We start from the raw sequence: 25,489 nt of genomic DNA on the forward strand, positions 1-25,489 counted from the left end.
ACGTTCATGCAAATGAATAAATCAAGCTCAAATGATAAATGAACTTGTATGATGACTATGAATGATACCTTTTCTTGCAGAGCCCTGCACCGTGAATAAAGAACTCATGAGCAGACACAACATTCAATTCAAATACTTGCGTGACGATAAGATATACTCTGAACATGATGATGCCATCGAGTTCAAGTGTGTGTGGCGAACAAGACACGACGGCATACTGGATATGCGACAGAAGTGCATCGATGGAGAAATAGAACTGCCCACCTGCCAGTAGCTGTTTTTTTGGGGGGGTGTCGAGACGGATGAATGTCATAAAATTGAGTCAATAATCATCATCCATTGTCTGCAGTATGTCGGTGCCTTTTCTGCTTATTTCTAATAAAAGGTTATTCGTCTGTTGCATCCACAAGCTAACATGCTACGGACACAGAGCGCTCAGATACATGTAAGGTCTCATACGCATTTACCAAATCCTTCTTTGGGAAAAGGCCTTTCCCAAATTGTTCTCACAAATTCAGATGCAGAAAATTGTCTAAACTGTATTCCCCAAAAATAAAAATTTAAATCACTGTAGCTATTGTGATAAATCGAGGAAGTTGAGCTATGTTCCATGGTTGCTTTGCTCCATTCCGCCACAAAAAAAAAGCAATGCTTGACTTTTATTACATTTTTGGCACCGTTTTAATATTCTTTGTACCAGAAAAATACCATTTAGGGTCAATGTGGGTCAAGGGCAGCGGTGGGAGGACTAGGTATAAGAAAAAAAAAGGGAAAAAAAGCAATATTTACGTAATTTTGCTTGGGGAAATAAAAGTATACATCACAAATCACAAACACAAAAATATGCTACAGAAGTAAATGTAACAAAAGTTTTTTTATTTCAAAATAATTTGCTCCCGTGAGGACTTTGGAGTTATATTATTGAACTTGACCTTACCTTAACACAGGACGGGGTTTCTGTGATGTTGCTGGGACGTAGAAGTTTCCATTGATTGATGCATCCATCTTGTGTTTTGTCACATTTCTTTCTGCATCCATCTTGTGTTTGCGAACGGTGAGGTGGTAAATAGTTCTGACCCTATCCAAAACCTTAGGATGTTTCATAACCTCCTAGAAAAGGACAAAATAAAGGTTTGTACACAACTTCAAAATTTAGAACATCATTGTTTTTTTTAAGAAGACCAGACCTCGGCACGGCATTTGTCTTGCAGGAACAGAGCCAGAAGAAAGCAGGCTTTGGTGAATATGCCGCCAACTTTCTCTGCTACTTTATCTCCTGCTTTCTCTCTGTATCTCAGGATCGGGTCTACCAAAGTCTCCACTGAGTTTTCCACAATACACGACCTCCATGGTTTTGTGGTACTGTTGAAGACAGAATGCATAGTAACAGGCGATGAGACATTTTGATTTTCCGTGCTGCACCTTGCAGTAATGAAGATGGTTAGCCTGAGATTTGACATTAAATTGCATAATTTTTTTTAAATTTGCATAAAAAAGTCAAACAATCAAAGTTCACATCGTAATCCACACAGATTTTTTTCCATTTTTCCTCACTAAAAATGAAATAAAAGGCTCTTGACTTTAAGTGCATATTAATTTGATTGTATTTTGAATTTAAGAAATATGCAGATAAGAAATGTTGCAAATCAGTAATTATGCAGCTTGCCATGGCTGATATTGACTGTGTGAGTGACTAATATTACTGTGGATGATCAGTTCGACCAACGGTGTAAAATTAGCTGTCACTATAAAATCTTTTAAAATCGATTATCCTATTGATTCCTCCATCAAATAATCAACCCCTCGCCACCATCCCCTGAAATTTGAGCTTTAAAAAAAACTAACAAATATTTTTTCTTTCTTTCTTCTTTTGTGTTAATCCTTAAAGTTGAACGCGAGTTGAATTGAGTGAATATTATTATCTTTTGAGCAGGAGCATTATTAAACACCAAAGATTAGCCTATGCTAAACCTTGAGCATTAGCATTAGCGTGCTAGTGTTTACCATTTAAGGTAGACAAACATTAACCATCTTTTAGTTCACAAACATGCTGTTGGGTCTGATATTACAGATCCCCTTAGTTACCGACCGTGCACAAAGGAAAAACGAGGCAGAGGCTGTGCTTTGTTTCAATGCAACCGCGGCTGGGGAGAGAAGGGGAGACGTGAGACGTTAACTCACGCTCGGCTCTCCACAGTGTCAACATAATCCTCTACGCGTAGTAAGTTATATTGATACATCTGGGCCACGAACATACGGGCGACTAACCTCTTAGACATTGGGACAATACAGCAGGAACAAATAACACATAATAAGATAAACATTATAATGATCACAAGGAAGGGGCCCGAAATTTTAAGGAGAACCTGGGACCAGGAGCCAGAGAATAACCAGTCTAACCAGCCAGGGGTAACCTGGTCTTCATGTGCCATGGTATCCCTAAGGTTCTTCTTCTTTTTGACAAGAATCAGGGGGTAATCCCTTATCTGAGTTCGGTGACCTTTTTGCAGTGACTCTGGTGGATCCACGTCTCTCTCTCAGCGATTTTGAGAGCGGTGGGTGTGGTCAGGAGAACAACGAATGGGCCGTCCCAGCGTGGGCTCGACCATGTTTTCCTTTTTATCACCTTCACCAACACCAGGTCACCCGGGGTCACCGTCTCCTGTGCAGGGGGAAGAGAGGTAGAGGGCAGATCATTTGCTCTTGACACAGTCCGTTCTTTAAACAAGTCACATAACCATTTAGTCAGTGGATCTGCCTCTCCTGTTTTGTCTGACCATGGCTGATTTTCCCATAAGGGGAGCACAAAGGGTCTGCCTGTTACTGCCTCAAAGGGCGTGATCCCTTGTGGGTTTGGCGTTATTCTCATGTAAGTTTTTACTAGAGATAAACACTCAGGCCATGGTTTTTTGGTTTCTTCCATGGTCTTTTTGAGTCTTAGTTTAATAGTACCGTTGGTCCGTTCAACTAAGCCTGCGCTCTGTGGATGGTATGTGGTGGTGTATGGGTGTTTACAAATAGCTTTAGCTACTGTGAGGGCGTTTGGATGTTTTGAAGGAACAAGTTCAACCCATTTAGTTAGTGAGTCTACTAACACTAAACAGTACTTGTGCTGACCACTTCTGTGTAGTTCAATAAAGTCCATGTGTAAAACTTCAAATGGGTAGGAGCCCACTGGGCATTTCCCTCTCTGTGGTCTTAAGTTTCCCTGAGCATTGTGACGACAACACACCATACATGACCTACAAAAAGTTTTAAAATAGGTTTGTAAGCCCTGTGGTATTGTCATTGTCTGTTCTACCATAGATATCATCCCTCCTGTTGAGACATGGGACTTCCCATGACTCAATGTGGCTACTGCGTGGAACAGACTGCGGGGGATGACTGGTCGGTCTTCTTTGTGGTAGAGGCCTTCTGGGGTGAGTTCAATGTTCATCATTTTCCATAGTGTTTTTTCTTTGTCTGGAGCGTTGTTTTGCATGTCAATTAGTACTTGTTTTGGAATGTTGTTGTGTTGTTGTGTTTCTTTGTGGTTGGCGAGCATGACGATCTTTGTTTTGACTTGGCCTGCTTGTTTGGCTGCCAAATCTGCTTTAGCATTTCCTACAGAAACGGCGTCTTTTGCTAAGGTGTGAGCTTTGCATTTGCATACTGCTATTTTGGAGGGTAGCAGTACAGCGGCCAAAAGGTCAGTGAGTAATTTGGCGTGTTGAACAGGTTTTCCTGTTGATGTTTTCATTCCTCGTCGAGCCCACATGGCGGCAAAGATGTGCAATGTCGAGTGGGCATATTGGCTGTCGGTCCAAATTGTTACTGCTTTGTCTTTGAATAATTTACATGCTTCTGTTAGCGCGATGAGTTCTGCTGCTTGTGCTGACAGATTTCCTATTAATCATCCGCTCTTCAGTGTCTTTTGTTGTGTGACCACAGCATAGCCTGTGTTGGTGTTGCCTAGTTCATCTTTGCTTGAGGAACCATCTACAAACACTGCTTCTCCTTCTTGTAAGGGTGTGTCTAACAAATCTCTTCTTGGTTTGCAGATTTCCTCGGTGGCTTCTGTGCAACTGTGTGGTGTCCCATCTGTCTCCACTGGGAGGAGACTTGCAGGATTGAGAGTGCTGCATCTCTTGATGGTAAGATGGGGTTGGGACAACAGTACAGCTGTTAGGCCAAGATGTCTTGCTGGTGAGAGAAATGACATTTTTTGTGTGTTACTAGTAGAGTGGTGGGATGGAACAACACCAATTCGGCGGATGCTTGGACAGCCATTGCTGCGGCACACACTGCTTGGACACACTGGGGCAGGGCTCTGGCGACAGCATCAAGTTTCTTTGAGTAGTAGGCCACTGGCCGCATTTGTGTACCATGTTGTTGGAGTAGGACGGATGTCATGAATCCGTCTTTGCAGTCCACTGTTTGGGTGAACAGTAGTCGGGTAGGCCCAAGGGGCCTGTGCTTGTGATGGTCTGTTTTATCTGATTGAACTTCTCATTAGCTTCTTTCGTCCATGTGATGGGATCGGCCAGGGCGATGTCTTCTTGGTAAATTAAATCCACCAGTGGTTGCGTTATTTCGGCGAAGTCCAGAACCCATAGACGGCAAAAGTTCACTAGGCCTAGGAAGGCCATCATCTGTCTTTTGGTCTTTGGTTTGGGGGCATCAAGGATAGCTTGTTTCCGATCAGAGGTTAGTTTTCTTCCTTCTGCCGATATGATGTGACCTAAGAAAACTACTTCGGTCTGAGTCCACTGTAGTTTGGTCAGTGAGGCTTTGTTTCCTGTCTTTGCCAGGTGTTGACACAGTTTCACTGCTTCTTCTTGATTTTCTTCTTTGGTTGGACTGGCGATGAGAATGTCATCTACGTAAATCAAGATTTGAGTGGTTTTACTGTGTTCATGGAGGCTCAGACAGTTGTTGATTTATTGAGAGAAAATGGTGGGGCTCTCTGCATAGCCTTGGGGTAGTCTCGTATAGGTGTACTTCTTTTGATTAAAGGTGAAACCAAACCAATGACGGGCAGACTCGTGCAATGGGATGGAAAAGAAGGTGTTGCTTAGATCAATTACTGTGAACCATTTCTTGATGAAATTGACTGTACCGTCCACTAGTCCATCCAGGAATGTTGCCCGCAGTAATGTTTGGTATGTGCTTTGTGCCTCAGTGCTTTCTTCGATGCCACCATGTAGTTTCAGTACGTCTTGGAGGCGGTCCACATATTTTTGTGCGCTTTCTTCAGGTTCTTGGCGGCATTGGCGGACTTTAGTTAAATCAGGTGGTTTCTTGAACACTGCGATGGCTCTTTCTAAAAGAGTATTTAGGGCGTTGTCTAGTTCTTGGCCTGGTTGGTAGACCTGGCCTCTTCCGACTCGATGTCCTGCGGTCAGACGTAGGACGCTTAGTAATTCATTGCCATTGAGGTGATAGGATCCATGTAGTTCTCTAATTGCAGCTGCCCATTTTTCAACGTTATCTTCAATGGGAGGAACTGATGCGCATGCGGCTACTTTTTCTTCTTCAGTCCATGGGCGATAGAGCAGCAAGGTCTGTGGATGGGCGGGTTGGCCAGGGTTTGGCATTCCATAAGCTGGGTTGGCTACAGCTACCATGGGATATGCTGCCACCTGCTGGATGTCTGGGTATAATTTTGTTGTTGCAGCCAGGACGTCTGCTGTTGGTTTGTTTGATCTTGTACGGCTTCCAATAGGAGGGGAGGCTCCGTCCCCAAAACTCATGGAGGTGGAGTTTGGGGAGGAGGTAGACGGGGTAGGCGGTTCCCGCTGTTGGTTGACGTTTACTTCCTCTTCTGGATCATTTTGCTGTTGCACTTCAGCTGGTGCATTTTTCTTTCTGTCTTTTCCTTTTTTCTTTTCTCACTTTCCAAAATGCTTTCTGCCCTCATTTTACACTGTTTTATCCACACTTCAACAGCACGTAGTTGTGCTTCCAATTTTTCTACATTCTTTCCCTTTTTAATCTTCTTTGCTCTTTTCTCCACTAAACTTTTCTTAACTTCCTCTTTGTTCCTGACATCTCTCAAAGACGGGTTAAAATCATACTTGGTCACCCAGGATTCCAGATACTTGCACGCATTAGCGTCAAAGCTTGCAATAAACTTAACATCCTGGTGTTGTTCTATTTCTTTTCTCAATGACTGGCCCATTGTTTCTACTCCGGAGCGGGCAGCAGTTACTCCCTTTCCTTATCACACACACACACACACACACACACACACACACACACACACACACACACACACACACACACACACACACACACACACTCTCTTTTCTGTGGTGCACCATTTTCTAATTTAAAACCATAGGCGATTATTTTTAATCGCAGTCAGTTCTGTTCTGACCTGATAAATCTTAGTTATATTGAACACAGATATTTTGGTAAACAATGAGTGGGGAGGTGTAAATTATTACGTATTTACGGCAACGTTTAATTTCCTCTACCCGGGCACCTGAAAACTACACTTTTATTTAACAAGTTAAAAACTAGTCAATAAAAGTATTATGGATCTCATCTAATAAAACCGTGATCCCTTTGATGCCCGGATCATATATACCATGGGTTTTTCTATCTTCACGGGCCAACGCCCAAGCGCTTTGCTTTTACTCCCCACTTTTCTATTTTATGTTACTTCTACAGTATATTTAGTGTTCCTTTTTCAAACTTTTGTGTAAATCGTGATAATTAAACAGCATAATACCTGTTAGTCCTCGGTGCCGGTCTGGTTCGCAGGACCCGGTGTCCGGGCGAACGGCCGGGGCCGGAGCGGGGAGACCCGTCCCGCAAGGGGAGACGCTGTCGACAGATTCTCGGTGTCCTCGATTCGGCGGCGGTCGTCCGTCCAGATGCAGGTCCCGGGTTTCGGCACCAGTTAAATGTTGGGTCTGATATTACAGATCCCCTTAGTTACCGACCGTGCACAAAGGAAAAACGAGGCAGAGGCTGTGCTTTGTTTCAATGCAACCGCGGCTGGGGAGAGAAGGGGAGACGTGAGACGTTAACTCACGCTCGGCTCCGTCCGACTCCCTCTCCTCCCCCGGCCACAAGTCGCTTTTATTACAGTTAAGTTTCAGTTTCGTTTCATATAAACATGGTTAAGTTTCTGTTTTCATATGTCATGGAAAAACACAGAACAGTTTGAGCAAGTTGAGCCGCGCCTTAGGCGCCGCCTCTAAACGACAGTTGATAATATAAAAACATAAAAATATATACAGGATATTCTTTAAAATACACATAATGTTAAGACTACTGTTTTAAGCAACTTCACACATGCACATATTATTATATCAACATTACACGTGTAATTGAGTCTTAAAACTCACTTAAATATGACGCTTTAAGTTCCATAAGTAAATGACTGGAGCTGCCTGTGTTAGCTACAATGAGCTAACTTCCTGCGGTGTGTCTGCAAAAAATGTCCGTGAAAAACATGGACATCATCCTACTTCCAGCAGCGCCTTGAGGAAGACATTTCCAGGTGGACCTATTTTTAAAATCGACTTATCCGATGAATTGGTCGACTTTGTCACAGAAGTGACATATTATCTGAAACTAGCAGCCCCAGAAAAGATTTGAATGGATGCTACAAGAACAGCAGTTGAAACTTTCTTCAATGGAAGAATGGAAACGTAAAGGGTCACGAGCTAAACTTCTGTGCCGCCAACACAGATCAGCACTGTATTTGAACGCTCCGCAAGTGAGATATCTAAAATGCTGATCTACTTTTCTCTTAATAAATAAATAAAGAAATAAATACCTCATTAAAAAAAAAAGGTTTTATAAGCGGTTCGGAAAATGGATAGGTGAAGGGCAATAATAACACACACACAAATTTAGCCTCAGACGTGTCATTTAAGGTGATCTGATCTGTTTCCTGTGTGTGCGCATATGTTTGCGTATTGGTGATTGTGTGGCTCTCATTACGTCCTCTTCTCTTCCTTTCCTGGGACTGTTAGATTGGAAACAACGGAGGACTTGTGTAAATATATTGTGCAATCACTATTTTGCAATATAATCCATTCCACAGTCTAATCTTTCAACGTACTGATGTCCTACAGTCTACATTTTTAAATGTGTTCGGTTGGCGGTTGAGAGTGAAGAAAACAAAATGAACACAATAACCCAAAGCTGTGTCCTCTTATTGTGGATGCATTCGTTGACCTTTGGGAAATGTCAAGGTAAGACCAAAACTAGCATCTAATAAGATTAGAAATTGATGATGTAATGGTAATGAGTTACTTTTGTTCTCTTTGTGAACGTCTTCAGTTGTTCTGTTTGTTAAAGCTTTGAGAAGTTGTGCTTTTAGCAAATCATCGTTTTATTTGCTCAATGTCCCTACCACTGCAGTGATTAAATGCAAAGTGTTGGAGCCAGACAATAGGGGAACCAGATACGAACCTGCTTCCAAATTGTCGTTTTTGCCTGGTGCCAGTCTGACTGTCGCATGTGGAGACGGTTACTGGATTTCAACTCCCCAGCAGACCTCAGCAGTATCAACATGCAAAGATGACGGACAATGGACCATTTCACCAATATGCCAAGGTAAAGTACATTTTCATGCTGGTGTCCTAACAAATGATACATTTGAATTAAAAAACAAGTCATAATAATGATGATGATGATGTAGAATAATTTTTGCCACTGGTGCAAGCAACTTTTTTTTCTTTGCTAATAAAAGCAAGTTAGGTGCACCCAAATTTTCCGCTGCATTGCATTCAACAATGCAGTTTTCTATACCTTTCGTACATTTTACACTTTTTAAAAAACATATTTAAAACTCTTAGTGCTCTGAAATACTACGGACAACTGAGACAGACACACTACACACTCGCACCCATCGACGGGAACGCGCAACCGAGGGGCACAAGGGCGGAAGCGCAAGCAGCGGCCCACACGTCGCAAACGGCAACCGGAAACAGCGCCGGAAGTCCCGCCTCCTCTGAAGCATGCAGTGTTGCCTCGTTTTCCGCTGGGGTTAGGTTCCAAAAAAATTCCTGCGATAAATGAAATCCGCAAAGTAGTTAGCGTTGTTTTACATTTATTATAAATGTTTTCCCCTCACCACTTTTCTCATCGAGGCATTTACATTTTCTCACATTTCTCTCTTGTTTAAACATTCTCAATGTTCAAATCTTTAGAAATTTTATAAAATAGGTACATTACTGTTAAAAAAAAAAACATGCAAAATTGCACACAAAACATGTGCGATATAGCGAGGCCGCGAACCGAGTTATAGCGAGGGGACACTGTAACCCCATTGGGAGTGTGATTCACTCACATACACCTTTCAAGATTATGACTGCAATTTATCAAACAGTTTCTCATATTTTCCCAGCTGTGTTTTTGTTAAACCATGTTTGTTTGTTTGACTCTAGCACGGACCATTTGTCTCCTTTTTTATTTATCATGATTATTGGCCTCGATTTGCTCATCATTGTCACAATTTTGTCACCGAGCTCTTCAAACAGATACTTTGATTTTGGCTTGTATTTTGCCTTGATATGCTTTGTTGGCTGTGGCAGATTGAGTATAGCATGGCTGTTTGGGGAATAAATGAAAGTGGTATTACTACTTCCTGAATCTACTGTAAATAAAGATGCACCAGTGCAATGACCGTCTATATTTCTCCCAATTCTTGTAGCACCATTGCAATGTGGGCAGCCACCGTACCTTGCTGGCGGGGACACCACATCGTCCTCTCAATTCAGTTACCAACATAATGAGAGGGTTGAGTACAATTGCCAGGCATACTATGTAATGGAAGGGCAAAACTACAAGACCTGCAAGAACGGGGAATGGGTTGGACAGCTGAAATGCCTCAGTAAGTCTCAGACTCACACAAGGTCAACACGTTCATGCAAATGAATAAATCAAGCTAAATTGATAAATGAACTTGTATGATGACTATATTGTCATGAAAATGGTTGGCAAGGACATGTGTCTTGTCCAGGTAAGGAATACTAAGATTTAGTTTGTTTTGACTCCATGTGGGAATGTTGAAAAGGCTTTCTTAAAAAATCTTCTGAATTGAACAGCAATAATGAGAGTTTCAGCATTGCATAAAACAGTTTCCCATGTTGAGGAAACCCATTCAATGGACACAGGTCAGTTTTTTTTAATCAGCTATTCATTTGACTCGTTCCAGAACACCAATGTAAACAACTTGACAATTCTTGTGTAAATAGAATTTGTTCTCATTCCGGGATTGCTTAGTACACAAGTCCATTTTACGATGGACTTAGCACTCTTTCAGGCATGGATCCAGGATTTTTTTTGCTCTGCTTGGGAAAAAAAAAGGGGGGCTCGACCGATAGAGGGACTGAGAAAATCATTTATAAATACTGGTATATTTTGGAATACCAAATAAAATGCTGGAAGTTCTTAACTAGGTCTACAGGATTCCTGATGGCTATGGACTGAAAGTGAATTAATCATCAGATAATGTTGTTTGTTTTATGTGCAGATTTTCATAGTTGAATCGGTATAGTTCCTCAAATCCGTCTCAAAGTGTGGCATTTGTGAGTCAATAGGAATATTATACCATGTTTCTTTCTTTCTGCCCATGAAAATCTAATTATCTGTTGCTAATTTGTTGCTTGTGGATCTTGTTTTGCTCTTTCTTGAGATGTTGGTCAGCCTTTCAGTACGCATTTGGTGCAAAGACAGTCAGGATATTGATTACGATTGTGCCACAGTTGCCGTGGGTAAACTTCAGCGAAAATGTCAGAGTTGCAGAGTGCATTGATGCATCATGTTTGGTTCCTCCATTTTGTGCAATCCCACTGGGTAGTCCATGTTTTGACCCTCAGTGCTCCCAGAGGACTTCAGCTGAGGACAAACACATGAGAATTCAACATTTGTCAGAGGTTTTTAGCCCCTGCTCTGATTGTCACCACGCAAGCTGGAAGCCATTATGCGACTGTATTGGTTACTTTTGGTTCTAGAACTTTGGGCGAATGTGAGAGAGTCCGTGTCTGAAAATGGTAAGGTAGACTTTTTTTCTTGATCAGAATGTTGAAACTTAGAAAGGTTAACTGTTTTGATATTTCGAATCTAGAGGTCCTGGGAAATGGAGCCGTTTTAAAATCTTGCTACAATAACACCTGCTGTAGCTATTTGGCTTTGCTTAAAAAATACTTACGTATCAGGGCTCCCCATCAGATATAAATGCACGAGAGAAGGCTGGGCGACGGTCAATCAAGGAGATTGCTTGTGTGAGTCAAACGCCATTTTGTACTACTCTTACTTGTGAACTTGTTGCAGCGAAACAAGTGCAAGTGTGTCATTGGGTTGCTGACGACAATTTCAAATGAGTAAAGTAAGTCGCTGCAAAGTAACAAACCAATAAAATGGTTGCTGTGCAATGTGGTGTAGCAAAAGAAAAAAAGAGGGAAAATGATTCAATTCAATAACTAATCCCAAGAGTTTAAATCTGCAAACTGTTGTTCTTCATTGCAGTGAAACCATGTCCAATTCCTGAAGACACTCCAAATGGCAATTATCAAATTATAGAGGGTGACGACCTTGTTTTCAGGGCAATTATTAAATACTTTTGCAACCCGGGGTAGGTGGATGAAGACAAATTCATAAAAACATATTTAATAATTTTGCATGAAGATATTTTTAGGACGATTAATATTATCGTTAACACTCTCCTCTCCTCTCAACTCTTTTTAGCTATCAAATGGTGAGTAAGATTGATACCAGGACGTGTTTGGGGAACAAATGGTCCGGCCACGTGCCAACATGTGAACGTAAGTTTTAGTAATTTAGGATCAGCTTGCTTTCGCTGATGATAAGTACAGTACAGGGCAACAGTTTGGACACGCTTCCCTAATGAATGTATTTGCTTTATTCTCATGAGTGGTTACTTTGTAGATTCTCACTGAAGGCATCAAAACTATGTATGAACTCATGTGGAGTTATGTACTTAACAAGAAAAAAGGTGGAATAACTGAAAACATGTTTTATATTATAGATTCATCAAAATAGCCATTCTTTGCTCTGGTTACTTTTTTGCATACTCTTGGCATTCTTACCTTTGGGAACTCCTTAAAGACTGTTGGAAAACCCTTTCAGGTGACTGCCTTTTGAAGCTCATCGAGAGAATGCCAAGAAATGTGCAAAAAAAAAAAGTCATCAGCGAAAAGGGTGGCTATTTATTTATATATATTTTTTCACCTTTTTTGTTAAGTACATAACACCAAATGTGTTCGTTAGTTGTCATAGTTGTCGTCATAGTTTTGATGCCTTCAGTGAGAATCTACAATGTAAATAGTAGGGGTGGAAATCTTTGACTGTCTCACGATTCAATTCCGATTTTTGGGCCTGCGATTTGATTCAGAATCGATTATTTTATTTAATTTTTTTCAAAATGATTTAATTGACAATGATTTCTGCTTCAATTTATAGATGTGCAAAGAATTGTCAGGATCTACTCCAGTCTGACTCGCTAATTAGCGCGCTACTCGCGGCACTTTTATCACTCAAAAGAACGGCTATTCATACAAAACGCTTCAGGAATGTACACAGAGAAGCATCTTAAAAATACTCATCGGCATATGCTCTTCCTACACTGCAAAAAAACAACTTTTATTGGAATAACTTGATTGTGACTTTTTCCTTCTACTCTCTAACGTAGACTTAACAGTGTATCAGAACCACAAAGCCCCTAAGTGGCCAAATTGTGTACAACATGATCAGCGCTCCAAATAAAGGCGCGCACAAACAAGGGCAAGACAGAATAAAATTATTTAAATAAAATTGATTTTGGGACATTTAAAATTGATTCTGAATCGTACTGAATGAGAATCACAATTCTTATGAGAATCGATTTTTTTAAAGACACCAGTAGTAAATAATCATGAAAATAAAGCAAATGTATTTGAATGAGAAGGTGTGTACAAACTTTTGGCCTGTACTGTACTATGCATGATTAGAGAAAACCTATTTTTGAAGCAAAATGTATTGAATTTATGGAATCTACGAATGTCATAAGAAGCCGAGATGTTCAGATTTTTTTTTTTAAAGCACTTTAGTGTTACAAGTTAAAATTACACATAGGCAACCAAAACAACATAATTTCCAGCAGACAATAAACAATGACATCAAAGTCAAAGATATCTTGTATGTTAAAAATCAGGCACAATTTTGTCTGCCCTTTTGTTGAGCTGGCTAACTTGTTATGTCTGTACAGCTAAGAGATGTCCCCAACCGCCTGAACAGGACGGGATCACAATCGAAGGTTTAAAAGACAATGAAGAGGGCTTCCTTCCTCAAAACTTCATCACATTCAGCTGCAACGATCCTGGGAAGCAACTGATTGGCAGGTCAACAGTAGTATGCGGTCAAGATGGACTTTGGGAGAAGTCGTTCCCATATTGTGAAGGTAACCGTCACACAATATATGTTTATATGGTACAAGTTTATGCATAATTGATTGTGAATGTAACAATCACTCACCAACCGCAACATCAAGCTCATACAATTGATTTTTTATGAACGCTAAGTATGCTGAACCTCTGTATTCATTTCGATAATATTGCTCATCTTTTTTCCCCCCCAGACATTTCTTGTAAAGTTGAAGCGCTTGACCCTCACCTTAGCGTCGACAACGTGTCACCGCGGAATCAAGCAGTACGGATTGGACACAAAATAAGATTCCGCTGCAGTGATGAATATGCTTTGGATGGATTTGAAGAAAATGAATGTTTGCCAAATGGGCAGTGGGACAAACTTTTCCCAACTTGCACAAGTAAGATCCTATTCCCATATTCAAGAGTGCAAAAACCTATCAAATTTTAAGTAACGACACAATGGATCCTTCAAAGTCAGGAAGTGTGGAACTGCCAACGTGAGGTAAAAATTAATTTCACTGGAGAGTACGTTAGAACGTATTTGCGAGTACTTTGGAGAGTAGTACGGTCCAACATACTCGCAAACACGTTTTAACATACTCACAAGTACGTTCGAACGTACTTGCGAGTACGTTCGAACGTACTTGCGAGTACGTTCGAACGTACTTGTAGGCTAGTTGCTACAAACATAGCATTAGTACTGTCACTATCGAATATTTTTAGAATCGATTAATCTATCCATTATTCAATTGATTAACCAACTACTGTTATTATTACTACTTTTACTACTATTACTGTTTACTAACCAGTGATTGGTGTTTCTTTCGTACTTCGTATTCATACAGTCATTAAAAAAAGGGGGATTGATGTTGTACTATGTTACCAGTTCGGTCATTGTTTTCCAAAGTAAAAACAGATGTTTGTAAATGTCGTATTTAGGTTTAACACAGAATATAATCAGTCTTCTTTCATGAAGGATTACAGAAATCAGTGAACAATTACTGCTGGTATGCTGAAATCAGAGCATATTTTCCCATAAGGGTATTAATTGCGCATGTGCGAGTTCGGTTATTAAATCTTGACTTCCTGCTATAATCTGGAAGCCCAACGAGGTTGAATTGAGGCCAGTGCATGAGCGCACTTGCCAAAGCAAAAATCGGGTCCCCATTGTCTACATTGTCATAATTATATTATCAGATTTTGTGCCCCATAATTGATACAGAAATGTGTACAGTTTACTGAACAAACACCCACGAAATCTTTGTTGAAATTTAAACTGTATGGATAATTCACTTCAGTCTTGTATTTGACTACTACTGTACAGTACTATGTCTGAAGTCTGATTTACATTTTTTTTTCTTCTCCTGAGAATAGAACTATGCCAGCTCACACATATACCTGCTACTATACGCTTGGACACTTATCTACAAGGCACACAAGCAAGACAAGGACAAAAGTTGACGTTTTCTTGCCGCACGCGTAATCAGGTGCTTCAAGGCAAGGCAGAGGTTGAATGTCTTCCAAATGGGCAGTGGAGCAATCCTTTTCCAACTTGTGCAGGTAATATTGCCTTTTTCAATAGCCACGGAGTTAACACAAACCAAACTTTTGACATTTGTGCTGTACTCAATGCTTAGGGGTTTCAGATTTTGGTGTACAATTATAGTCTGAGAGAAAAAAAAAATGGTTTTTTTTCGGTTATGCATATTGACATAAAAAGAAATCACATCAGCATTCTTTCAAAATGTTTATTTAGTAATTTATTAAGCCCTCGTATGGAAAATGCCCAATATTTGGCTTTTTGTTTTTTATTAATATTAATATCAAATATAAAGCATATGAAGAAGAAAAAAAATCACTGAAAGAGCTGAAATTGCACCCAATTTTCCAAAACATGTTGAAATTCAAAAAGGCACCGTTCAAAAATTCTCAAATTATTATTGTCATTATTATGTGGAAACAATTTTTTATAGTGCACATAAGTGAAAATGTCCAAATATTGGCCCATTGACTCCCATTATGAATAAAAAATAATAATTTTTTTGATGCACTGTACACCTGATGTGTTATAATGCATTTTCTGCAATTACCCAATATATCACTGGGGCATCAACTAAACATAGACATTTTTTGGGGGGGGGGCTTTATAGTCATAAAAGCCTTAATACACCAGATGGCGCTAGACAGCTAATTATCCTTTTTGGTTGAGCTGACTGAAGTGCTTCCTATGTCCCCATTCTTGTACCAAAACAAGAAAGCATGGTTGGGATCGAGAGCTCAGGCCTGTGAGCGTGTGTGGACGCAGTAACAGTGTGTGCGCACGTGCGCGAATATTCCAATTTGAACGTGTGTGTGTGCGTGCGTGTGTGAATTGGAAAAAGACCAGGCAAACTGTCAGTGCAAGATATGAAGTGTAAAATGACAATATTTTTTTTTGCCCCCGACACCGCCACCCCTAACCCAAAAATGGTGGCAAATCCAGGTCCAGAAAGTAAAAACCCTGACAGTTTGGCTTTAGGCCCTGCTAGCTATTAGCTAGCTCCGTAGCAGGTAAACGAGCACCATGGCTGCTAGCTGTGGCAGGGTTTTTACTTTCTGGACCTCACCTCTGTCCCACAGCGGAAAAAAACACCAAAATAAACAGCAATGAGAAAATCATTTATAAATACTGGTATATTTTGGAATACCAAATAAAATGCTGGAAGTTCTTAACTAGGTCTACAGGATTCCTGATGGCTATGGACTGAAAGTGAATTAATCATCAGATAATGTTGTTTGTTTTATGTGCAGATTTTCATAGTTGAATCGGTATAGTTCCTCAAATCCGTCTCAAAGTGTGGCATTTGTGAGTCAATAGGAATATTATACCATGTTTCTTTCCTTCTGCCCATGAAAATCTAATTATCTGTTGCTAAATTGTTGCTTGTGGATCTTGTTTTGCTCTTTCTTGAGATGTTGGTCAGCCTTTCAGTACGCATTTGGTGCAAAGACAGTCAGGATATTGATTACGATTGTGCCACAGTTGCCGTGGGTAAACTTCAGCGAAAATGTCAGAGTTGCAGAGTGCATTGATGCATCATGTTTGGTTCCTCCATTTTGTGCAATCCCACTGGGTAGTCCATGTTTTGACCCTCAGTGCTCCCAGAGGACTTCAGCTGAGGACAAACACATGAGAATTCAACATTTGTCAGAGGTTTTTAGCCCCTGCTCTGATTGTCACCACGCAAGCTGGAAGCCATTATGCGACTGTATTGGTTACTTTTGGTTCTAGAACTTTGGGCGAATGTGAGAGAGTCCGTGTCTGAAAATGGTAAGGTAGACTTTTTTTCTTGATCAGAATGTTGAAACTTAGAAAGGTTAACTGTTTTGATATTTCGAATCTAGAGGTCCTGGGAAATGGAGCCGTTTTAAAATCTTGCTACAATAACACCTGCTGTAGCTATTTGGCTTTGCTTAAAAAATACTTACGTATCAGGGCTCCCCATCAGATATAAATGCACGAGAGAAGGCTGGGCGACGGTCAATCAAGGAGATTGCTTGTGTGAGTCAAACGCCATTTTGTACTACTCTTACTTGTGAACTTGTTGCAGCGAAACAAGTGCAAGTGTGTCATTGGGTTGCTGACGACAATTTCAAATGAGTAAAGTAAGTCGCTGCAAAGTAACAAACCAATAAAATGGTTGCTGCGCAATGTGGTGTAGCAAAAGAAAAGAAGAGGGAAAATGATTCAATTCAATAACTAATCCCAAGAGTTTAAATCTGCAAACTGTTGTTCTTCATTGCAGTGAAACCATGTCCAATTCCTGAAGACACTCCAAATGGCAATTATCAAATTATAGAGGGTGACGACCTTGTTTTCGGGGCAATTATTAAATACTTTTGCAACCCGGGGTAGGTGGATGAAGACAAATTCATAAAAACATATTTAATAATTTTGCATGAAGATATTTTTAGGACGATTAATATTATCGTTAACACTCTCCTCTCCTCTCAACTCTTATTAGCTATCAAATGGTGAGTAAGATTGATACCAGGACGTGTTTGGGGAACAAATGGTCCGGCCACGTGCCAACATGTGAACGTAAGTTTTAGTAATTTAGCATCAGCTTGCTTTCGCTGATGATAAGTACAGTACAGGGCAACAGTTTGGACACGCTTCCCTAATGAATGCATTTGCTTTATTCTCATGAGTGGTTACTTTGTAGATTCTCACTGAAGGCATCAAAACTATGTATGAACTCATGTGGAGTTATGTACTTAACAAGAAAAAAGGTGGAATAACTGAAAACATGTTTTATATTATAGATTCATCAAAAAAGCCATTCTTTGCTCTGGTTACTTTTTTGCATACTCTTGGCATTCTTACCTTTGGGAACTCCTTAAAGACTGTTGGAAAACCCTTTCAGGTGACTGCCTTTTGAAGCTCATCGAGAGAATGCCAAGAAATGTGCAAAAAAAAACTGCGGAAAAAAACACCAAAAAAAACAGCAATGGTGTTAAATGTTGGTGCCTTCTTGTGCCGTGATGGCGTACTCTCTCGATTTGCTCATTGCCAAAATTCTGTCACCGAGCTTGACAGTTACTTTAATTTTGTATTTTGCCTTGATATTATTTGTTAGCTGTGAAGCTATTGTAAATCCCCATGCCGAAAGAAAAGAGAGAAAAAAAAGTGAGTTGAGTGAAAAGTGTATTGTTTTCGTGCAATTCCATTATGGAGTAATGAGGGGAATATTGGGTATAGAATGACTGGCGAGGGAAAAATGATAGTGGTATTACTACTTTCTGAATCTACTGTAAATAAAGATGCACCAGTACACTGACCATCTATAGTTCTCCCAATTCTTCTAGGGGTCCCAAATCTTCTAGGGGGTTTGCGATGTGCTCAGCCACCGTACCTTGATGGCGGGGACACCACATCGTCCTCCCAATTCAGTTACCAACATAATGAGAGGGTGGAGTACATTTGCAAGCAATACTATGTAATGGAAGGGCGAAACTACAAGACCTGCGAGAACGGGGAATGGGTTGGACAGCTGAAATGCCTCAGTAAGTCTCAAATTCACTCAAGGTCAACACGTTCATGCAAATGAATAAATCAAGCTCAAATGATAAATGAACTTGTATGATGACTATGAATGATACCTTTTCTTGCAGAGCCCTGCACCGTGAATAAAGAACTCATGAGCAGACACAACATTCAATTCAAACACGCGCGTGACAAGAAGATATACTCTGAACATGATGATACCATCGAGTTCAGGTGTGGGAGGCGAACAAGACACGACGGCATACTGGGTATGCGACAGAAGTGCATCGATGGAGAAATAGAACTGCCCACCTGCGAGTAGCTGTTTTTTTTGGGGGGGTGTCGAGACGGATGAATGTCATAAAATTGAGTCAATAATCATCATCCATTGTCTGCAGTATGTCGGTGCCTTTTCTGCTTATTTCTAATAAAAGGTTATTCGTCTGTTGCATCCACAAGCTAACATGCTACGGACACAGAGCGCTCAGATACATGTAAGGTCTCATACGCATTTACCAAATCCTTCTTTGGGAAAAGGCCTTTCCCAAATTGTTCTCACAAATTCAGATGCAGAAAATTGTCTAAACTGTATTCCCCAAAAATAAAAATTTAAATCACTGTAGCTATTGTGAAAAATCGATAGAAGTTGAGCTATGTTCCATGGTTGCTTTGCTCCATTCCGCCACAAAAAAAAAGCAATGCTTGACTTTTATTACATTTTTAGCACCGTTTTAATATTCTTTGTACCAGAAAAATACCATTTAGGGTCAATGTGGGTCAAGGGCAGCGGTGGGAGGACTAGGTATAAGAAAAAAAAAAGGGAAAAAAAGCAATATTTACGTAATTTTGCTTGGGGAAATAAAAGTATACATCACAAATCACAAACACAAAAATATGCTACAGAAGTAAATGTAACAAAAGTTTTTTTATTTCAAAATAATTTGCTCCCGTGAGGACTTTGGAGTTATATTATTGAACTTGACCTTACCTTAACACAGGACGGGGTTTCTGTGATGTTGCTGGGACGTAAAAGTTTCCATTGATTGATGCATCCATCTTGTGTTTTGTCACATTTCTTTCTGCATCCATCTTGTGTTTGCGAACGGTGAGGTGGTAAATAGTTCTGACCCTATCCAAAACCTTAGGATGTTTCATAACCTCCTAGAAAAGGACAAAAGAAAGGTTTGTACACAACTTCAAAATTTAGAACATCATTGTTTTTTTTAAGAAGACCAGACCTCGGCACGGCATTTGTCTTGCAGGAACAGAGCCAGAAGAAAGCAGGCTTTGGTGAATATGCCGCCAACTTTGTCTGCTACTTTATCTCCTGCTTTCTCTCTCTGTATGTCAGGATCGGGTCTACCAAAGTCTCCACTGAGTTTTCCACAATACACGACCTCCATGGTTTTGTGGTACTGTTGAAGACAGAATGCATAGTAACAGGCGATGAGACATTTTGCTTTTCCGTGCTGCACCTGGCAGTAATGAAGATGGTTAGCCTGAGATTTGACATTAAATTGCATAATTTTTTTTAAATTTGCATAAAAAAGTCAAACAATCAAAGTTCACATCGTAATCCACACAGATTTGTTTCCTTTTTTCCTCACTAAAAATGAAATAAAAGGCTCTTGACTTTAAGTGCATATTAATTTGATTGTATTTTGAGTTTAAGAAATACGCAGATAAGAAATGTTGCAAATCAGTAATTATGCAGCTTGCCATGGCTGATATTGACTGTGTGAGTGACTAATATTACTGTGGATGATCAGTTCAACCAACGGTGTAAAATTAGAGCTGTCACTATAAAATCTTTTAAAATCGATTATCCTATTGATTCCTCCATCAAATAATCAACCCCTCGCCACCATCCCCTGAAATTTGAGCTTTAAAAAAAACTAACAAATATTTTTTCTTTCTTTCTTCTTTTGTGTTAATCCTTAAAGTTGAACGCGAGTTGAATTGAGTGAATATTATTATCTTTTGAGCAGGAGCATTATTAAACACCAAAGATTAGCCTATGCTAAACCTTGAGCATTAGCATTAGCGTGCTAGTGTTTACCATTTAAGGTAGACAAACATTAACCATCTTTTAGTTCACAAACATGCACACATTATTATATCAACATTACACGTGTAATTGAGTCTTAAAACTCACTTAAATATGACGCTTTAAGTTCCATAAGTGAATGACTGGAGCTGCCTGTGTTAGCTACAATGAGCTAACTTCCTGCGGTGTGTCTGCAAAAAATGTCCGTGAAAAACATGGACATCATCCTACTTCCAGCAGCGCCTTGAGGAAGACATTTCCAGGTGGACCTATTTTTAAAATCGACTTATCCCATGAATTGGCCGACTTTGTCACAGAAGTGACATATTATCTGAAACTAGCAGCCCCAGAAAAGATTTGAATGGATGCTACAAGAGCAGCAGTTGAAACTTTCTTCAATGGAAGAATGGAAACGTAAAGGGTCACGAGCTAAACTTCTGTGCCGCCAACACAGATCAGCACTGTATTTGAACGCTCAGCAAGTGAGATATCTAAAATGCTGATCTACTTTTCTCTTAATAAATAAATAAAGAAATAAATACCTCATTAAAAAAAAAAGGTTTTATAAGCGGTTCGGAAAATGGATAGGTGAAGGGCAATAATAACACACACACAAATTTAGCCTCAGACGTGTCATTTAAGGTGATCTGATCTGTTTCCTGTGTGTGCGCATATGTTTGCGTATTGGTGATTGTGTGGCTCTCATTACGTCCTCTTCTCTTCCTTTCCTGGGACTGTCAGATTGGAAACAACGGAGGACTTGTGTAAATATATTGTGCAATCACTATTTTGCAATATAATCGATTCCACAGTCTAATCTTTCAACGTACTGATGTCCTACAGTCTACATTTTTAAATGTGTTCGGTTGGCGGTTGAGAGTGAAGAAAACAAAATGAACACAATAACTCAAAGCTGTGTCCTCTTATTGTGGATGCATTCGTTGACCTTTGGGAAATGTCAAGGTAAGACCAAAACTAGCATCTAATAAGATTAGAAATTGATGACGTAATGGTAATGAGCTACTTTTGTTCTCTTTGTGAACGTCTTTAGTTGTTCTGTTTGTTAAAGCTTTGAGAAGTTGTGCTTTTAGCAAATCATCGTTTTATTTGCTCAATGTCCCTACCATTGCAGTGAGTAAATGCAAAGTGTCGCTGCCAGCCATTAGCGGAACCAGCTACACACCCGCTCAAGCATCCTTGTTTTCACCTGGTGCCAAACTAACTGTCACATGTGGAGACGGTTACTGGATTGAAACTCAACAGCAGACCTCAGCAGTATCAACATGCAACGATGATGGACAATGGACCATTCGACCAATATGTCAAGGTAGAGTAAATTTTCATGCTGGTGCTGTCATTACAAATTCTTTGAACTCCAAAAACAAGTCATGATGATGATGATGATGCTCTTGTCTTGGTGACTAAATATCTCCAATGTGTGTTTTTTTTTTCCAGAGGTGACCTGCAGTTGGCAAGAGCACTCAAGTGTATGGTGGTGGAATCGCAATCGGGGTGAAGCAACATTGGGTACTACTGTTAGCTACAGCTGTAGAAGTGGATACAAGAGAACAAGCAGCTCCTCACTGCTCAAATGCACCAGAGATGGCTGGATACCAGATCCACCCTGCCAAGGTAACGCCGATGTGCATGATTACAGTACTCATGTCTGTTGTACTAAAAAAATGACCATTCAATTTGATGCTGGTTTTTGAAAGAGAAATTCCATGTTTTTTTTAAGTACTTGGGAAAAAATGCCTTCCCTCTCAGTGCGTTATGTCAGTCTTCACTTTTTGTGCTCCTTCTGTATCAACCACTCAGCTCCCTTCAGCCTCTCTGGTCCAGGCGTCATTTATTCATGGTTGTCAGAGGAGTAATAGAACCTAACTGTATGTAATCAAGAGGGGGAATACATATCGAGTAAATTAAGTGCATCTCTCTCTCTTTTTTTCCTCAGAAATGACATGTGACCGTAGTGATATCCAGAGTGCAAAGCTTGTAAGTGGCAAGCAAACATACACATCGGGTGAATGGGCCCATTTTGAATGCAAAGCTTCCCAAGATTCATTTGATCTATATTGTAATGAAAATGGTTGGGAAGGACATGTGCCTTGTCCAGGTAAGGAATACTAAGATTTAGTTTGTTTTGACTCCATGTGAGAATGTTGAAAAGGCTTTTTTTTTTTTAAAAATCTTCTGAATTGAACAGCAATAATGAGAGTTTCAGCATTGCATAAAACAGTTTCCCATGTTGAGGAAACCCATTCAATGGACACAGGTCAGTTTTTTTTAATCAGCTATTCATTTGACTGGTTCCAGAACACCAATGTAAACAACTTGACCTCAGCAATGCGGACATTAAAAGCAATAAAAAGGACTATTACAGCAAAAATGAACATGTCCAATACACATGTTCAAATGATCCTGACAGAAAATTCACTGCCACCTGTGATTGGAATGGCTGGACCGGCATTCTGAACTGTTCAGGTAAAAAAAAAAAACATGCTCATGAAGGTTAAAAATGTGCTCTGACTGCCCTGGATTTTGATCGGATGGGATTCTTCTTTTCGTGGCTACAACAGAGTGTCTGCAACCGGAGGTGCTCCATGGCTTTGTTGTGGGTCCCTTACATGACACAGTCTACTATACGTGCAATCAAGGTTTTAAACTTGCCTCTAAAGGCTGGTGGGGTGTAGCGCAATGCATCGATGGACAGTGGTTTGGACTGCAAGAATGTGTGGGTAAGGGTTAACACCACTCAGTGTTAAGCACCTTTACAAACTTGAACCATAACTCATTTGCTCCCACAAACGTAAAATTACATTCTATTGTAAATATTACCATGGTCCCAAAGACATATTTACATATTTTTAAAAATGTTTTTTTATGCTAGACCATACAGAAGGCTTTGATGCAACCTCTGAACTGAAGAGGGATGCTTGAAGAATGGTAGTTATTACAAAAACGGCCAGCAGGTGGTAGCAGAGTATAATACATCAAAAACGGCCAGCAGGTGGCAGCAGAGTATAAGAGATCAACCAGGGCCATGTTGCAAAAAGCTTTCCCCACTGTTTTAAACAGATTTGTGAATAATGATGAAACTTAGCTATATTCTAATTCTAATTGCTGCAAAACGAAAACAGATTTTTTTTTTTCCTAATGAAAGAAGAGACTAATCTTTCCGTGTTTTTATCGCAATAGAACAGGATATCCTGTGGGCCTTGCAAAATCAGTCAAAATCCTGTAGAACAGCCGGCAGCGAAGGGGGTTGCTTCAGTGAAAATGGCTGGGAGTGAATGAGTTAATGACAATAGTGTAAAAGAAAATTGAGAATTAAATTTTTGTATCTGATCCTACCCTAATCTTACCCACATGCATGCCAACATTTATGCAGCTTTTTTACATTTGGTCGCTGTTTTCGTCAATCTAACATTTAAATGTGTTTCTAATGCAGCAAACGATAATTGTGTGGAAATGCCTGTGATTGCTCATGCCACTATCAAACACCAAATTAAGATAAATGGACAAGAAGATAGCCTCCAGATTATGTGCAAGGAGGGATACCAACCTCAGATTGACCGCTTAATGTGTGTGAAAGGAAAATGGGATTCCGATGGATTAGCCTTTGACTCAATCTGCACTTGTGAGTACAAACAAGTCATTTGTTAATAGTAAAAGTGAACCTACAGCATATTAAAAAAAAAGTTCAATGTTTTTGCTGAAATTTCACAATATAATTGCCTATATGTCCTGCAGTTGCTGCTGGAACCTGCAATCCCCCTCCCAAAATTGAGAATGCCGTCATTTGGACTCCATTTCAGAGACTATACTTGCCTGACTCTAAAGTAACTTTCAAGTGCCGCGAGCAATATATGATGGAAGGAAAAGACACAAGCACATGTCAAAATGGCCACTGGGACATAGAGGACATCAAGTGTATACGTAAGTGAAAGATGAGCATGAAATCAAAAAAAGAGATCATCCATAACTAATTGGTAGGCACTTTTTAGGGTTTCCATTGTCCGAAGACAAATCTTATTCAATTATTCAATTGATTAACCAACTACTGTTATTATTACTACTTTTACTACTATTACTGTTTACTAACCAGCGATTGGTGTTTCTTTCGTACTTCGTATTCATAGTTCTTTAAAAAAAGGGGGATTGATGTTGTACTATGTTACCAGTTCGATCATTGTTTTCCAAAGTAAAAACAGATGTTTTGCAAATGTCTTGAATTTTGCCTTGATATGCTTTGTTGGCTGTGGCAGATTGAGTATAGCATGGCTATTTGGGGAATAAATGAAAGTGGTATTACTACTTCCTGAATCGACTGTAAATAAAGATGCACCAGTGCAATGACCGTCTATATTTCTCCCAATTCTTGTAGCACCATTGCAATGTGGGCTGCCACCGTACCTTGCTGGCGGGGACACCACATCGTCCTCCCAATCCAGTAACCAACATAATGAGAGGGTGGAGTACATTTGCAAGCAATACTACGTAATGGAAGGGCAAAACTACATGACCTGCAAGAACGGGGAATGGGTTGGACAGCTGAAATGCCTCAGTAAGTCTCAAATTCACTCAAGGTCAACACGTTCATGCAAATGAATAAATCAAGCTCAAATGATAAATGAACTTGTATGATGACTATGAATGATACCTTTTCTTGCAGAGCCCTGCACCGTGAATAAAGAACTCATGAGCAGACACAACATTCAATTCAAATACTCGCGTGGCGATAAGATATACTGTGAACATGATGATGCCATCGAGTTCAAGTGTGTGTGGCGAACAAGACACGACGGCATACTGGATATGCGACAGAAGTGCATCGATGGAGAAATAGAACTGCCCACCTGCCAGTAACTGTTTTTGGGGGAGTTGGGACAGATGAATGTCATAAACTTGATCATCCACTGTCTGCAATATGTCGCTGCCTTGTATCCAATAAAAAAATTCTCCCTCTGTTACTTTCACACGCATAACATATTCGTCGACAGGTGGGGGGCTAGGAATAGGATCATCAATTCTAAAATGATTTGA

At 40.0% G+C, this 25,489-nt stretch overlaps 2 protein-coding genes across 2 annotated transcripts in view; both read left to right on the forward strand.

Moving 5' to 3' along the window:
* Positions 1-569, forward strand: part of LOC144062151 (sushi, von Willebrand factor type A, EGF and pentraxin domain-containing protein 1-like) — a 93,033-nt gene extending 92,464 nt beyond the window's left edge. Inside the window, exon 42 of the mRNA XM_077583187.1 lies at positions 81-569. Within this exon, the coding sequence (XP_077439313.1) occupies positions 81-274 (194 nt within the window). The 3' untranslated portion in view covers positions 275-569. The remainder of the gene's footprint in view (positions 1-80) is intronic.
* Positions 570-7,861: 7,292 nt separating this feature from the next.
* Positions 7,862-25,416, forward strand: LOC144062152 (complement factor H-like). Its single transcript, XM_077583188.1, has 21 exons — positions 7,862-8,192; positions 8,362-8,556; positions 9,656-9,835; positions 11,473-11,578; positions 11,692-11,768; positions 13,211-13,402; positions 13,580-13,768; positions 14,745-14,930; positions 17,156-17,261; positions 17,375-17,451; positions 18,219-18,416; positions 18,525-18,717; positions 21,535-21,770; positions 21,899-22,075; positions 22,398-22,559; positions 22,760-22,927; positions 23,023-23,181; positions 23,895-24,083; positions 24,197-24,382; positions 24,831-25,010; positions 25,119-25,416. Exons 1-21 carry the CDS (start codon positions 8,123-8,125, stop codon positions 25,310-25,312), a joined length of 3,420 nt encoding a protein of 1,139 aa, XP_077439314.1. The 5' UTR covers positions 7,862-8,122; the 3' UTR covers positions 25,313-25,416.
* Positions 25,417-25,489: the final 73 nt, after the last annotated feature.

The sequence above is a fragment of the Vanacampus margaritifer genome, chromosome 13 (assembly GCF_051991255.1).
Source record: "Vanacampus margaritifer isolate UIUO_Vmar chromosome 13, RoL_Vmar_1.0, whole genome shotgun sequence".
NCBI classification, from domain to species: Eukaryota; Metazoa; Chordata; class Actinopteri; order Syngnathiformes; family Syngnathidae; genus Vanacampus; species Vanacampus margaritifer.